General features: G+C 38.5%; 1 protein-coding gene across 1 annotated transcript; it reads left to right on the forward strand.

Moving 5' to 3' along the window:
• Window positions 1-5,767: 5,767 nt before the first annotated feature.
• On the forward strand, window positions 5,768-6,193 carry LOC143432163 (uncharacterized). The gene is made up of 2 exons (XM_076908934.1): window positions 5,768-6,064; window positions 6,113-6,193. The coding sequence occupies exons 1-2, from the start codon at window positions 5,768-5,770 to the stop codon at window positions 6,191-6,193; spliced, it is 378 nt and encodes a 125-aa protein (XP_076765049.1).
• Window positions 6,194-16,784: the final 10,591 nt, after the last annotated feature.

A 16,784-nucleotide genomic window follows, 5' to 3' on the forward strand; every position in this document is an offset into this window, starting at 1 on the left:
CGCGTTGCATAAAGCATTAGAACTCTCATGCATTGGCACGCAGACAATATGAAACACCATCACATTGCATGCAACCGTAGAATTCATAGGATTCGTAAGCATCGAAGAAATAGAGTTCTAACGCCTCATGTATCACGACAACACAATTCACTACAACGTTTCAAAGCAAGTAAGTAGTAATGCCCTACGCAATGCAATATTCCCATCTGCTACTCCTCTTTAGAAGAATTAGATTACGAATATTTCGTGCAATGCAAAGTCGCATCTTATTTCAATGTCGCATGATAAGATGTAATATACAATGCAAAATGTTATGTTTATCTCGTCTACTCTTCAGAAGAATGTAAATGCCACACTTCCTTGCTATGGAATAGCGTAGATACCCTATTGATAGATGTCTACGCTTCGAAGAAATACAGTTCTGATGCATCATAATGCGCGCTATCACGTCTCATTTCTATGTTTCATGATAAGATGTAATATTCAATGCATCGCGCTATGTATATTTCGCCTACATTTCAACAGAATGTAAATCCTATACATTCTGGCGACGGAACAGCGTTTCTCGATGTCTACATATCGATGCAATAGGGATCTGAATCTTCATAAAACGCGATATCGCATCTCATTCCTATGTTTCATGACAAAATGAAATATCAATGCAGCGCGTTATGTATAGCACGTCTACACTTCAAAAGAAAGTAAATCCCACACTTCCGTGATAGGGAATAGCATCTCTAGATGTCTACGTATCCAAGAAATAGAGATCTAATTCTTCCTAGAACGCGATATCGCATCTCATTTCAACGTCTCATAATAAGATGTAATATCAATGCTACGCGTTATGTATATCTCCTCAGGACTTCAATAGAATGTTAATCCCACACTTCCTTGCAACGGGATAGCGTTTCTAGATGACTTCGCATCGAAGCAATAGAGATCCAATTCGTCATAGAACGCAAAATCGCGTCACATTGCTTAGCTTCACGATATGATGTAATATCAAGGCAGCGCAATATGTATATCTCGTCTACACATCAAAAGAATGTAAATGCGACACTAGCTCGCTACGTAATAGTGTTTCTAGGTGTCTACGTACTGAAGCTGTACAGTCCCAATTCTTCATAAAACGCGATATCGTATCCCATTTCTATGTTTGTTGTTATGGTACAATACAATGCAACGCGTTATGTATATTTCCTGATAACTTCAAAAGAATGTAAATCCTACACTTCCTTGCTACGGTATAGCGTTTCTAGATGTCTACGTATCGAAGCAATACAGTTAGTAGATAAGATATTAAATGCAACGCGTAAAGGTAAAGTAGAGTACAGTGTCTGCGTGTCAAAGCGTTAGACCTCTACTGCTCCATGCAATGCGATGTAGCATCTCGTAAACATGTATGCATATCATTATGCTTGACTGATTCTGTACTTCAAAAGAATACAACAAAAAGGGTCATCACAGTGTCTGCGTGCTAATACAGCGGAATTTTAATTGTCAATGCAATGCCATGGCGCATCTAATTATAACGTTTCGAGGTAAGTAATCTGTAACCTTCAATGCATAGCATTATACTTATTTGCTTCGGAACTTCAAAAGAATGTCAATCATACAGTTCCATGTAACGGGATGGCGCTTCGCATTGTCTGCGTCTAAAGCAATGGAGTTCTACTGCCCCATGAAGTACGATAACGCATCTTATTCCAACGTTTCAGAGTACGTGAGCTGTAATCTTCTATGAATACCGCTATGCTTATCTGCTTTTACAGTTCATAAGAATGTGTATTCTGCAGTTATGTGCTACAGGAAGGGGCTTCATAGTGGCTATCTTTTAAAGCAACGGAATTCTACTGCTCCATTCAATGCGATGTCGCACCTCATGTTCACGTTTCAAGGTAAATAGATAATATCATAATAATAGAAAAATATAGCATAAAATGCGCCGTCGCATAGCATAGAGCCGTAGAAGTTTAATTATTTCACACGCAGACAGGCGCAATAGAATTCGCGTTGTTTTGAAGTGTAGAAGCAGTCAAGCATAAGGCCATGCATAGAGGATTACAGCTTACTTTGAAACGTTGAAATGAGAAGCGCTATCGCAATGCATGGAGCATTCGATCCATATTGCTTTAACAGGTAGATCATATGAGGCCGCACGCCGTTATAAGGAACTGCAGAATTCACATTCTTTTGAAGTGTAGAAGTAGATATGCATATGGCTATGCATTAAATATTACAGCTTACTTACGTTCAAGCGATGAAATCAGTTGTGCTGTCGCAGTGTGTTTGAGTACACGTAACGATGAGGCTCATTTTCGGTTGAGCTAACGATGGGTTTAAATCTTCGTCACGAACGTATTCGTCACCGTTGCAAAGTACGCCCTAATTCGTGTTACAGTAATAGGGAAGTAGGTAGATACAATTGGAGTTGACTCGGTATCTCAACGATCAACTATTATATTTAACTTATCATGAATTGACAGAGATTGAGTGCTTTTCATGTTTTCTGATGTGCCTGAATGTGAACTTCTACTAAGCTCTTAATCGATAAAGTCAGAATGTTTTATTGTAGATTCGTGTGAAGGAGTGATCAAGGGTGCGGACAGCAAGATATATGGTATATTCAATTTGAAGGATCACTACGAATACTTAATTTTGATATTTATGATGGTGCGACATCCTGTCGCTTTACGAGTTTATTACTGCTACGTGTCGGGTAGTGTTATTGCAGGATTTGTGAAATGAAGTGTCTGGTAATCAGATGTTTCGTTGAGTGAAGTATGACAAGTGGCTGAATAAGGATGAACGGCTTAATTATTATAGCATGAGAAGTATGTCTTTCGCAAGACATCCTCCCCCCGTTGAGAGGCTAGTGAGCAACTAAATGAATATGTGATGTAATAAGAGGTAATAGTGTGTGGATGTGTGATCGTGTGCTTACGTGCTTACTGTTGCTTTGGTCTTCGGATGAGTTGCATCCTTGATGGATTCCGCGAAGTCTTCTCCCGCTGCCTGAATCGGCAATGGAACAAGTTTTTTGACACTTAGGTCAAACGTGTTCGAAACCGTCCTAACGGTGACTGCGCATTTGATGCTATTAAAACCGGGATAGGTTTAGATCACTCGTCCTAGTGGCCATTGCATGGACAGCGTGTTTTTTTTCTCTAAGGAGGACGATCGTTCCCTCCGTAATCTGATGATTACACATCGTCCATTTGATGCGGCTAGTGGGCTCGTTTAAATATTCGCGATGCCAACGAGTCCAAAGGCGTTATCGCACCTTTTGGACATGTTGCCAACTAGATGAACGATTGGATTGCGTGTCTTCTAGTTGTGTGTCCGTAGAATCGTGAGAGCATCGCCAATTAGGAAATGTCTCGGGGTGAGGACTAACAGGTCATTTGGATCTGAGGAAACTGGAGTGATTGGGCGGGAATTAAGGATAGCTCCGATTTGTGATATTTCAAACTCCTTTCTCGGTGTGAGAGCTTTCTACTGTCGAACCTGTCATCGTGACAAACCTGTCGATACGTATGGCCAATCGTCGATGTTCATTCTTGTTTGCATTTCCTATGCGCGACTTGCTACGAATGTTTATAGGGTGTGTGACGATCTTTTGAGCCAATGTAAAGTGATGGTGGAATCTGTTCAGGGAACCGTGCGATTGCACTCTAGCTGTAGGACCTGGCGAGTCGTGATCATTAACAACGTAAACAGTAGTGCTCCGCACAATTCGAGTCGTGGAATCGATTGGCTTTATACGGTTGCTACTTTTGCTTTCGCATGAGGAGTTCTGCCTGTATATGCCCTTACTTATCGACGGATCGTAGGCAGATACAAAGCCCATAGGCTTCCTTTGCTGGCGTCACAGAATCCATGAATCTCCATGTATTTTGTCTTATTGATAACTGAAAGATGTTCGGTGGTAGTTGAGCACAGTACATTATCCCCTCGGTACGAATAGCCGTCGGTAGTGATTCTTCCCAATCCACCATCAGGGTGGAAATCTTCATCAGCAGGCTCTTGGTTACGATTAGAACTGGACGAAGGAGGCCTGATGGGTCGTATATTTTCGCGATTTGAGAACTGATCGAGCGTTTGGCGATGCACGGTATGGGTGATTCAGTTTTCACTGTATACACATAGTAGTGTCTGCGTATCAAGAAAGTAAAGATCTAGTGCTCCATGCAATACGATGTCGCATTTCATTTTAGCGTTTCAATGTGAGTAAGCTGTAGTCTTCTATGCATAGTGTTATGCTTGTCTTCATCTACACTTCAAACGAATGTGAATTCTACATTTCCATGCAATGTGATGGCGCTTCATAATTGTCTGCGTGTCATAACAGTAGAGTTGTAATGTTGCATGCAATGTGTCTTGCGACATACATACGATTCATGCTATAATAGTTAAGCCATTTATCCAGTAGTCATAATTTACTCAACGAAATATCTGGCTTCCAAACACCTAATTGCACAGATACTACAAAATCGCTGTTAAACACATAACAGCAAAAAGCTCTTAAAGCAGCAAGATGTCGTCTCATCATAAATTACAAAATTAAGTCTTCGTAGTGAATCTTAAAATTGTATATAGCATATAGTTGGCCGTTTTACTGCTTTACTGCCTGCTCCTCTCATTGGTCGCAACCGACCTACAATCCTTGGTCCCACTCTTCGCGCCTTCTTGTCATCTGACAGTTTCCAAAGAAGAAGCAAATTTTCAGATTTTTCACCAATAACGTCTCATCTGATTGCTACACCCATGACTACTCCTCCCCACAAATTCACTTTAAAACAACAATACTTCATGGCTGAAGAGCTTAGTAGAAATTCTGATTCGGACACATCAGAGAACATGAAATACACTCAATTTTTATTAATTTATTTTAAGTTAAATATAATTCTTTGTTAAGGAATCGTATCAATTCCAATTATATCTACCTACTTCCCTATTACTATAACACGTATTAGAGCGCACGTTGCAATGGTGACGAAAAGGTTCGTGACGAAAATTTACGCCCATCGTTGAGTTATCATCCGAAAATAAGCCTTGTCGTAACGTGTGCATTTTGGTCGTTCGAGCCTGATTCAAAATCCTGTGGACCGCGAGTTATTTAAACGAACAGTTAAAATCAGTGATGTGAGTGCCCGAACTACAGTGTCATTCAATTAACATTCAGCGACCGAAGAATCAAGCCAGTGATCAAGCCAACGCTCCAGGACAAATTGAGATCCTTAGCAGCAGCAAGTCGGACATCCCAGGGGATCCAGACATCATGGCAGATCTCAACATATCTGACATCTTCACATCGAAGCAGTAGACCCGTTTATTCGTCAATTCCTTCCTTATCTATATTCCACGATATCAACCCAATCTCTCAAACAAGCTCAGTCCATTTGTCATGGAATTATTCTTAGTTCCCTGCGGCGTAAAAGGCGGTACCATATTCGGTCAAATCACTGTCTTCACGCGACTTCTTAACACATGTGAAACATCAAAACAACCGAGCATATGTTTACTAAAAACCCACCTATACCCGTTAACTGAAACATGGAAACGATTCGATGTCATCCAATTTGACCTCGAAGAATTAGACGAAGCAGAAACGTCACATCGCTACAAAATTCAAAACGACTACTTCTCTATCATAACTCGCGCCGAATCTCTAATCGAGAGAAGTGTTCCGAATGTCACGAGGAGAAACACGTTCGAATCATCAGCCGCTTCCTCAACCATCCCATATGCCATTAAATTACCATAAATGCAACTTCCAACATTCGACGGAACATACGAAATTTGGGCATCATTCTATGTTGTATTCTTATCGATCATCGATCGCAACGAGAACCTAACTCCAGTTCAAAAATTGCAATACCTGCGGTCGACATTAACCGGAATGGCCGCTGTGTGCATCGGATGCCTTAGCACAACGGACGCAAATTACACCGATGCGATCGGGATATTGAAAGGTAAGTTCGATTGTATAAGACGGACTGCCTCTAACCATTGTGATGCAATCTGGAATATCCCAAGTCCACCAAGGGACACTGCAGAAGCAGTAGGCAATGTCGTCGATACCGTCAACTAACTTCTTCGCCACTGAAAGATTTCGGAGGAAATATCTCACAATGGAACACTTCTGCTTTCCATCATTCGAACAAAGATAAATCCTAATACGATGTTCTAATGGGAACTCATGCTAGAGGACAACAAAGTGCCACCTTACACGGATCTTCTAGAGATTCTGGAGAAACGGGCCAACTGTGTACCAGAGATGAACCCAAGGGCAAGCTCAACCGCAAGTTGGGTCGATGGAAGAGCATCGGACACGAAACCAGGTGTTCTTGCCACAAGGACATTCTAATGACGATTACACCGAAAGCGGGACAAACAGAGGAATCATAAGAACCCAAAAGTGTCTAATATGCCACGGAGGCCGCAGCATCTGGGCATGTGAAGAGTTTCACGGGCTCTCAGTCCAGGACTGCAAGGCAGCCGTCGAAAATTCTTCACTATGAATACACTGCTTGCTCAAGAACCAGAAATATAACCTGTGCAACAGCGGCCCCTATCGTGTATGTAACCAGCAATACCACACGATACATCACCAAGCGCAAAGAACCTGGAAACAGACTACTTCTAAACCGCCAATCATCACTCCATCCAAAGAACAGGAACCGATAACGAGCGGAGAATCTTCAATGTCCGAATGACTTCAGGACGTTGAGGCGCCGAAGGATGGGGGACATCAAAACGTGTTTGCCGTCGATTCAGTCACGAGCGAATTATTTGTAACCATACAAATTCACATTTTAGACAACGATCAACAACTAGTCAACTGTTGAACGTTGATCGACACGTGCGCAATTATAAATTTCATGTCAGAGGCCCTCACGAAGAATCTCGGCATTCCAAGAAAACGCTGCACCGTACCCATCGGTGTTCTAATCACAATGTACACAATAGCAAGACACTCCATCACGGCAACTATTAAGTCAAGGGTCAACGATTATGAAGGAGACCTGACCTTTTTTACAGTGGCAGATATCTCATCATCCAATCCTGATCAACCCATTGATCGCTCGGATATTCCGCTCAGGATTCCGAGAAATCGATAACTAGCCGAAAAAACTTTTTGTTATCCAGCGCCAGCTGACCTGTATCTCGACGCTGGAGTCGCCCTAGCGCTGTTATAGATTTATATTTTCAAAGAACAAGGCTCGGATGGGTAATCGGAGGGAGTGCCCTAACCACCCAATCAAACACAGCATCATACCACCACGTTACTGCGTTAATAGTTACTACTATTCACGTTCTTCTGAAGTGTGAAAGCAGACAAGCATAAAGTTATGCATAGAAGGTTAATGAGAGGAAATGGGATGCACCATCGCATTGCATGCAGCATTAGAACACTACTGTTTTGATATGCAGACACTGTGAAGCGCCATCTCGTTGCATTGAACAGTAGAACTCTCATTCTTTAGAAATGTAGAAATACATAAGCATAATGCTATGCATAGAAGATTACAGAATACTTTCTTTGAAACACTGAAATGAGATGCGATATCGCATTTCATGGAGCAGTAGCAGCTATTTACGTTGTATTAGAAAAACCACAAGATTGATATGCAAAACTTGCAAAGTTACGTTACACTTGGGGAACTATTTTGCCACCTCTCATCAGATAAAGAAATATTACACGAATGCGGAATTTAATTAAATGGAGTTATTTTATAAAAAGCAGTTAAGTTTATAAAGCTGTTATGAATTTTGTTTTATATTTGTACGTTTTAATATTTATCACACAAAGGAATAAATATTGTTGTATAATAATGTTGAATTATTTCATGAATTTACGTGAAGTTTTTTTCAAGCGAAGAAATGTTTACAAATAGTGCGGACGGCAAACTGTTTCTTCAAAAATATTTCCGTTCCATGACGATGTTTCACTACGCAAACATGTGGTTGTGAAAGTGATAAGGAACATTGAAACTGTGTTGCTTCGATACGTAGACACTATGGAGTCCCATCCCGATGCTGGGAAATTACAGAATTCACACTCATTTGAAGTCTATAAGAAAATAAGCATAATATGTGTATAGTAGATTGCAACTTACTTACTTTAAGACGTTGATATGGTTCTCGCCATCGCATTGCATGGGGCATTAGGAATCAGTTACATTGACACGCAGACACTACGAACCGCCATCTCGTTGCTTGGAGGTGAAGAATTCACATTCTTATAATGCGTCGAAGCAGATATACATAATGCTATACATATAAATCTATAGCTTACTTACTTTGAAACGTTGAGTTGAAATGCGCCCTCGCATTGCGTGGAGCATTAGATCTCTATTGCAAAGAGACATAGATATTGTGGAGCGCCATCCGGTTGCAGGGAACAGCAAAATTCATATTGTTCTGAACCGTACAAACCGATAAGTGGCGCATATTATTTCAAACATACGTCATTGCATCTTGTGCATATTCGTGCATGTGTCTTGGGCTGCCTGTAAATGTGGATGGTAAAATTACAATTTTTCCCAGTTTACTAAGATTGCCATCATTTACAACTGCATCACGTAAATGTATGTACTCTTCAGAACGCAATTTGACTTGATTTAGTCGTATGTAGAGGAGTCTTTCACTTTCTGTTTTTGCATACATGTCAACGATGTATTGATGAAATAATTGTCTATATTTCAATATATGATTATCAGCATTCTCACGAATCATCGTTCGATATGCATAATAAATCATGGCACTGACCTTCTTGTTAATGTCCACATTAGTCGTAAGATTTCTCATATTAACATTAAAATGATATCCATGATCTCCTTGCCAAAATAGAATGGGATATTGTAATGCATCATATGAACGATGTATTTCTGATACTTGTTGGACGTCACCATTTCTACGATGAAGAATTATATCGCGAGAATTAAATTCTTCACCAACTATGACAATTGCCACTTCATCGATCGTTGGTGCGCTGAATTGTCTTCGATGTTGACCAATAGGTGTTTTATCTGTCTTTATTATTACTTTGTAATCGTCAGATGGCATTTGTTCAATGGCGATTTTAAATAACTTAATTAATTCATTATGTTGTTCAAATAAATTTAGTAATTCAGCGACAATCTTTTGTTTAGTATTCATATTCAGTTGACACCGTCTGTTGATTTGTTCGTCAGTATTTCCCATAAAATATATCTGAAGATATTTGTGATCAGCATTTGGCAAGGGTAGTAGTGATCCAGCATGGTGGTAAATTTTCCCCTGTACTTTAAATGTTGGCATATAATTTGCGCTAACGATATTCGTTGCTCGGAACGATGTCATTTGGAAGCATGAATTGTACTTGCGTATATTTTTAAAAAAATTTTTTGGTTGACTTGTTTCACCTGATACTAAAGTTAATAATGGTTTAGGTGGTGAACGCAAATCTGGTAACTTTATTTTTCCACCTGCACACCACATACCTGGTGTTTCATTTTTAAATTTTTGAGCACCATAATACGTACACTGTTTATCCGCTTTTCCAGTAATTGCACTTGGATGAAGACAGTAATTATAAAGGGAATTGTAATTGAAACCTCATAAATTCAAATCAGTACGTATCATTCGTCTTATCTGTGTCCTGCGAATGCGATTCCTTTGCAGCCTTGCTTACCTCTGTTCACTCGTTTATAATGATCGAGCAAGAACAGTGTGATCTCAATCTCTTTCTTGCCTAGTTTTTCTCTGCTCACTTGTTTCTGAAGCTTGTTCTTCTCTTTTCCTTTTTGCTTGATTTGTAAATCAACCAATGGCACTTCGCTTTGATGGCATAATTGTGGGATTAAATAAAACGTATTTCTAATTATTTTCTTCAGCTAGAAATCAATAACATTTTTATTTATTCACGTATTAATAATTTATTCTCGTATTAATAATTGCAAAAGTTTTTGACTGCATTTTTGTATTTATTAGAATTTGCTGACGAAAAATTGAACGTCAAACGCATTAATGTTGTTTTTTGTAATTTAAATTAATTTGTTGAAATCATAAAGGAAACAAATTATGTATTTAAAATATTTAAATTTTAATATAATTTGTAATATTCAAACAATAATTGAAAAGATATAAATAAAACGATTCAATATTTTACTTACCTTGTGATTCATACTTTTATTTTTATTACAACTGTTATTATGGGTGTTATTTTTTACAGTTTAATTTGACTTAAAAAAGTAAATTCTATGAGTAAATTTCATGTGTAAAAATTTAATTTTTCAATTTATTCATGGTTACACTTTCAACAAATATTACTAATTAAATGTTATTTTGATATTTTTGGGATGTTTGTTCGGGAGTACCTAGAACCCCAAACATGATTTTTAAAAAAATTTTCAGAAACCTTCCCGGGGATATACCTAATAATTTCCCAAATTTTCACGGCGATTGGATGTATGACTTTTTAATTTATCGAGTACAAACAGACAGAAAGACACATATTTAGTTATATATATGTAGATAGATAGATAGATGGATAGATAGATATAGATAGATGAACATAGTTATTCATATTTAATATTTTCTTTGGAAACAAGGGGCAAAGATGTAAAGTACTTTGTTATTATAGTTCTAGTTGCTTTACAAATTCCGAAAATGATAAATTAGACCAACGCCAGCAAAAAGTCCAATGCCTCATAATTATTTGATAGTTTAAAGATTATCAAGCTTTATGCTTGGATGGATGCTTATATATAAGTATAACTACCAAAATGAAGTGAAATCGCAAAGTGATATTTACACACCTGCGTGTTGCAATTTTGACGTATTTAAATTTCTGATAAAAGCATATAAATGTTTATAATCTAATTATCAATTATAAATGGAATTCTACAATTTGTCCATGTAATAATCCTTTCTTATTGTACGCATCCTTCAACACATACTCAGTCTTTTTAATCTTGATGGATTTCGTGTGTGCGGGTGCGTGTGTGTGCGCGCGCGCGTATGTGTGTATGATAGCAGTTGCCGAAATACCACGTAATAGGTTTCATAGTTTCGATTCTAGTAAATCGAGTAAAATGGCATTAGATTTTTTATAGATTATCAAGGGGATGTGAAGCTGCAATTGCATTGCATAGAGCATTTTTCACTGGAAGAATTTTTCTTCCAATGTTTCAAATCCAGATCTTTTTTTAATTATTCTCATTTAGAAAATTAAAACTGAATGACATATTCCTTAACATAGCACGCCGGTAACCTCGATACAACAGATCCAAGGTTCCTTTATTTTAAATTAAGATCTGCTTTCTATGTTTCAAAACTTGTTTACATTGCGTTATATTCTTAAGACTCTTCGTAAGTTACAAAGAACAGAAACGCTACATGGATTATAAAAGTGTAATAATTTAATTTATATAATCTTGAACATTTTAAATCAGTTTACGTTGCTTTGCTTGTTGTATATATTTATCACCTGGCGCTGGACCAACTACTTTTGGCAGCATCCCTTTCTAAAATTTGGAAAATCCACCAAATCTAATAAAACCTTGCTTAGATTGCAAATGTGTTTTTCTGTATCCAGCAGAAATGAAATTACATTGACAGAAGTACCAGCTAGTTCTCCACGCCTATTTGAACCAACGTTAAGTCACCTTTAAATTTGCATTTATAAACATCTAACAAATAAATATGTTTTTTTTACTATTCATATCATTATACTTTCAGTGATATAATATGTGATGTCATTTGATATATTAACTGCTTGATTATATTTTATAACGAACCTTGCGTACCAAACACTGTTTTTACTCCTGATACGAGTTGATAGTTCTTCGTTTTATATTCTGATATCGCATTGATTATAAAAGTGTATGATATCGTTTTTATGCAGTCATGTATAATTATGTACATACAAATTCGCGATTAAGGAGCTATGTTTTCAAATTCAATTCCGAGTAATGTTCTAAAAGGCTTCCCAGATAACAAATAGCATAATGGTGGTAACCGGATTCGTTAGCTAAAATGGCAGAACGTGTTACCAGCACGTTTTAGATTAGCGTAACACGCCGTGTGAATCGCGCAGCGAGCACCATCGTGACACGCGTGTCATCGCTCCATTCATGAATCTTTTCAGCAATGACGTAGGGTCACATTTGGTAATGGGGAACCTGTGCTTTGATACAAATTAAAACCGTTAGATGTCAGTAGGTGTTCAACATATGAGTATTGATAGATATTTTGATAGTTGTTTTCCTATATTTATAGTTATTGAGAGAGTCATATATATTTCTTTCAACCCATCATTAACTAAAAATATTATTTATAAAATAAAATATTACTTACAAAATAAAAATTCATGCTGTTGCATCTCTAACTTCGCCTTTTGTAATTTCTTAAATAACATGCTGTCATCGTATTTAATATAATCCTCACTTGCATGAATTTGTAACGATGAGTTGAAAAAATGTATATAAAATAAAAGTATATATTTTTATGATGAAGTAATTAACGACTTTATGGAAAAAATCGCCGTATCGAACTAGTTTATAAAAAATAATAAAATCGAGTTCTTATATCTTTGTTTCGCGCCGGTGTATCTATTTTGGAATCAAAATAAATAAATGGCTTAGTTTAGTCATTCTTCATATGTGTTTATAATTTTTATGGAAACAGGTTCCTCATTAATAAATGTCAGGGTATGCCACTACCATGCGCGTACCTATGGTGAGCTGATAGTGTCATTGCCACGACCGTGTAGCCCGTGTGCTATATCGCGGTGCTCTGATAGTACCGTGATACGAGTTTCGCCCCAGTACTAGGAGTATGCCGTTACGAGAGCTGAGTAGGAGCACTGTCTTAGCACAGTTCTGCCACGGAATTCGTTCCAACCGTTGTTATTGGCGTGCTGGTTGTTTGGGACATTGGAGTGCATGAGGCAGACCTGTTTCTTATCATCGTCAAGGAGGTGGATTTTCACTCCCCTCTTTTTGAATTTTGTTAATTATTGTTTGCGATTTTTGCCGTTTCTGTATCTTTATGTCCACATTGTGGATTCTACTTGTGTGTGATCCTTTTGGTATTCATCTTTTGTTACATGTAACACTATATATGTAATGCACTCTTGTTATGTAATGCTCAGATTTGTAATCCTCGGATTCTTTTATTCTTTGGTAAAGCAACTTATTCGGTTAACATATATTTATTACGCATAGGTATAAATAATTAGAAAAATAGTATTAATACGATATTAAATATACTGTTGCAATTATATATTTAAGGTCTAAAGGTGTAGGCGGAATTAGTGTCCGATATTTTACGTGATCCAATTGACGTATTTCCTCGATCCCTTTTCATGTTAAATGAATGATTAGTTCTGCAAGGCGAGAAGCCTGAATTACTAAGATCTTTGTGAACATAAGTAATTTGTAAGTAACACGTTTTTTTCTCTTTGAAATATTTGCCTTTGCATAGAATAGAATGTATAGATATAAATGCTTGTTTTATATCCATTTCTATCCAATTCTATTATAACTTTTGAGCAGAAGTAATATTGATTATACTTGATTTTCCCAATAGTTCTTTGTTTAACAGATTTTATTGACGTAGAAGGATCATTTGAAGGATGTGTCAATCTACTTTGCACTTCTATCAGTTTCTTTTTCTGCTCGCTACTTTCCATTACCAGTTCCTTATACTTATCCTTTATCACCGTCATATATGTTGTGTAAGATTATAATAACTCTTTTGTCCTAAAATTTTACGGACATTTCAATTAAATTTCCTTTGACTAAATAAACGGAAATAAAAAAGAGTGACACGTACCATTTCTTGGAAACGTTGTATCATAATTTGCATCTGACTGTTTTGAAAGGCACGCACTTTATTTAAGGCTTCCAATGGTTCTTATAATTCTAAGACAAATACATTCATCTGCCGACATCGTGAATACTGTTTTTTGGCTAAATTACAGAAGAACAAATATATTATAAGTAACATAAAAAACATCGTAATATTAAATTTAACTTTGTTCATCGTTGCCTTGTTGGACACATTCAGAGCAGCATATAGAGGGGGGCAGTAATAATTAGCATCTTAGATATCTTTGAAACTATAAGTTTCATATAAATTTTTGCTGATATAATATTGCACAGTACAAAGGCCTATCCATTGATGAAAGTAGCTTTTTTGTATGTGTAGGCACGTTGGATATTTGAAGGTCACATTCATTTTTTAAAATGAATTGGTATGTTTATTCTTCCGTAATACAATAGAGCATTTTAAAACGAGTTCAACGACCTGTAACATGAAGCCATTGAGGATTACAGAAAGTAAAGAAAGGCGATAATACTTTCGGTTTTGATAGTAAATGAAACATACTTATTGTGAACAGTAGGGGAGCGCGTAATGTTTACCGTTTACTTTACTGTGACTAACACTGTTCGAAGGGCATTTTAATAGTTTGCAGGATAAGTTAAACATGATAAGATTAGTATTGAAAAATCGGTTCGATTATGTTTGGTTAGGCAGTTCTTTGTGTCGTCCATTTTATAAGTACTAAGCTGCGGATTCCTGAGGACAGCTCACAAAATTGTTGAACTATGGAAGATTATCACTGTGAACTTGAATCAAAAGGTAATTAAATTCCATTAGATTTTAAACAAATCTTAATATTTCTGTAAGAAATATCTAGTAACAGGGTGCATGGGCGGTCAACGAGGGCCGTGTGCATTTCCCTGTGGCATCGCCCCACTCCGGGGCCTTGTCTAAACATACGAATGGGCCATGACGTTGAGGGTGTCCTGGAGGCTAGTACGAATGTCCTAAGAAGGCATCCTTGTACGAACCTTCGGGTGAACCAGGAATAAATACGCCCAGTAAACGTTGAGCAATCGAGTTTTTACTTTATTCTCATCTACATCTTACAAATCAGAAGCGGGATAAACCCTGCGACTCTGACGGACATAGTGTAGTGCGTGACAACATATTGTGAAGTTAAGTGAGTTAAATAGTAGTAATTATTACAATGGATCGCGCATCACTAAGCCGCGAAAGCGCAGCCCGAGACGACAGGAGGACCACCTCTGTCGAAGCGCGCCTTGGGAAATTGGAGGCAATGTTGGAGAAGTTTCTCCAACGGTAGCGTTCAAGATCCAAATCGCGAAGCACGCGAAGACACATTTCGCGAATTAGATCGCGCAGCCCGCGAAGACGCGTTTCGCGCTCGCGCAGTCCGCGAAGATGCGATTCGCGCTCGCGTAGCCAACGGAGCGACGAGCATCGCGTGGGAAGTATAACCACGAATGTCACCACCCAAAATGTAAAGCAGGTACGCCAATTCTTGGGACTGGCGAGCTATTTTAAGGAAATTTATTAAGAATTTCGCCGCACTTGTGGAGCCTCTGACGCGCCTAACCCGCAAGGACGTGCCGTGGCAATGGAGGGAAGAACAAAAGCAAGCCTTCCGTCAGGTAAAAGAAAAATTGACCACGCGACCAGTATTGCGTATTTTCGATCCAGCTCGACCCACCGAGTTGCATACGGATGCCAGTTCGATCGGCGTTGGAGCAATGCTGCTGTAACAACAGGAAGATGGGCAAATGGCAGTGGTGACATATTTCAGCAAACAGACGACAGCTGATCAAAGGTGTTACCACTCTTACGAGCTCGAGACGATGGCTGTTGTTTTCGCGTTGCGACATTTTAGAGTCTATCTGCTAGGGATCGACTTCACCATAGTAAGCGACTGCAATGCCTTACGGACAACCTTTTCGAAGAAAGATTTATTGCCGCGCGTAGGTCGATGGTGGCTTGAAGTTCAAGAGTACACTTTTAAAATTATGTATCGATCAGGGACGAAGATGGCACATGTGGATGCCCTTAGCCGAAACCCTCAGCCGACCACCCTCGAAGTTGCCTGCGTTGATATCACGGAGGACGAATGGATCGTCGCCGCCCAAATGCAGGACGAGCAATTGTCGCGCATCCGGACGATTCTCGCTAATAACGAGAAATCTCCCGAAGTAAAACACTATTTCAAGGAATACGTGTTAAAACGAGGTAAATTGTATAGATGTTTACCTAATGATAAGTTAGCATGGGTTGTTTCGAAGAATGCAAGATTGCAGATCTGTAGATTATGTCATGACGAGGCTGGACATTTGAGTTCGGAGAAAACTCTGGAACGGATTCAGCGAAATTATTGGTTTGCCAATATGCGACGCTTCGTGGATAAATATGTGAAAGCATGTTTAAGCTGTGCATACTATAAGCACACCACGGGCAAAAAGCAGTGCAAGCTAAATATAATAGAAGAGATACCGACTCCGTTTCACACCCTACACATCGACCACGTAGGACCCTTCGAAACGAGTCGGAAAGGAAACAAATACCTGCTCGTAATAGTAGACGCTTTTACGAAATTTACCAGCGTGGAACCGGTAAAGGATCAGAAGACCCGGCATACAGAGAAGGTCCTGATGAACCTTATGCATCTGTTCGGTGTGCCAACGAGGATTATAAGTGATCGTGAAATAAGTTTCACATCACGGAGATTCGCGACGTTATGCCAAACGTACGGGATCAAACATATATTAAATGCGGTGGCTACACCAAGAGCAAACGGACAGTGCGAGCGTTACAATAAGACCATTGTTGACGCTCTGGCGACAAGTGCCGCAGGTCAAGATCCACGGGACTGGGACACGCAGATCAAGAAGCTGCAAAATGCGATAAACACTATGCACAACAAGAGCATCAACACGACACCGATGAAAGCGTTGATC

This window comes from Xylocopa sonorina, unplaced genomic scaffold, assembly GCF_050948175.1.
Source record: "Xylocopa sonorina isolate GNS202 unplaced genomic scaffold, iyXylSono1_principal scaffold0043, whole genome shotgun sequence".
In the NCBI taxonomy this organism is placed as follows: Eukaryota; Metazoa; Arthropoda; class Insecta; order Hymenoptera; family Apidae; genus Xylocopa; species Xylocopa sonorina.

What these genes read in the sequence shown, in the direction of transcription:
- LOC143432163 (XM_076908934.1), top strand. Translation starts at nt 5,768, where the DNA reads ATGCAACTTCCAACATTCGACGGAACATACGAAATTTGGGCATCATTC. An exon ending in CAAGGGACACTGCAGAAGCA is followed by an intron (nt 6,065 to 6,112) that starts GTAGGCAATGTC and finishes CGCCACTGAAAG; the next exon opens with ATTTCGGAGGAAATATCTCA.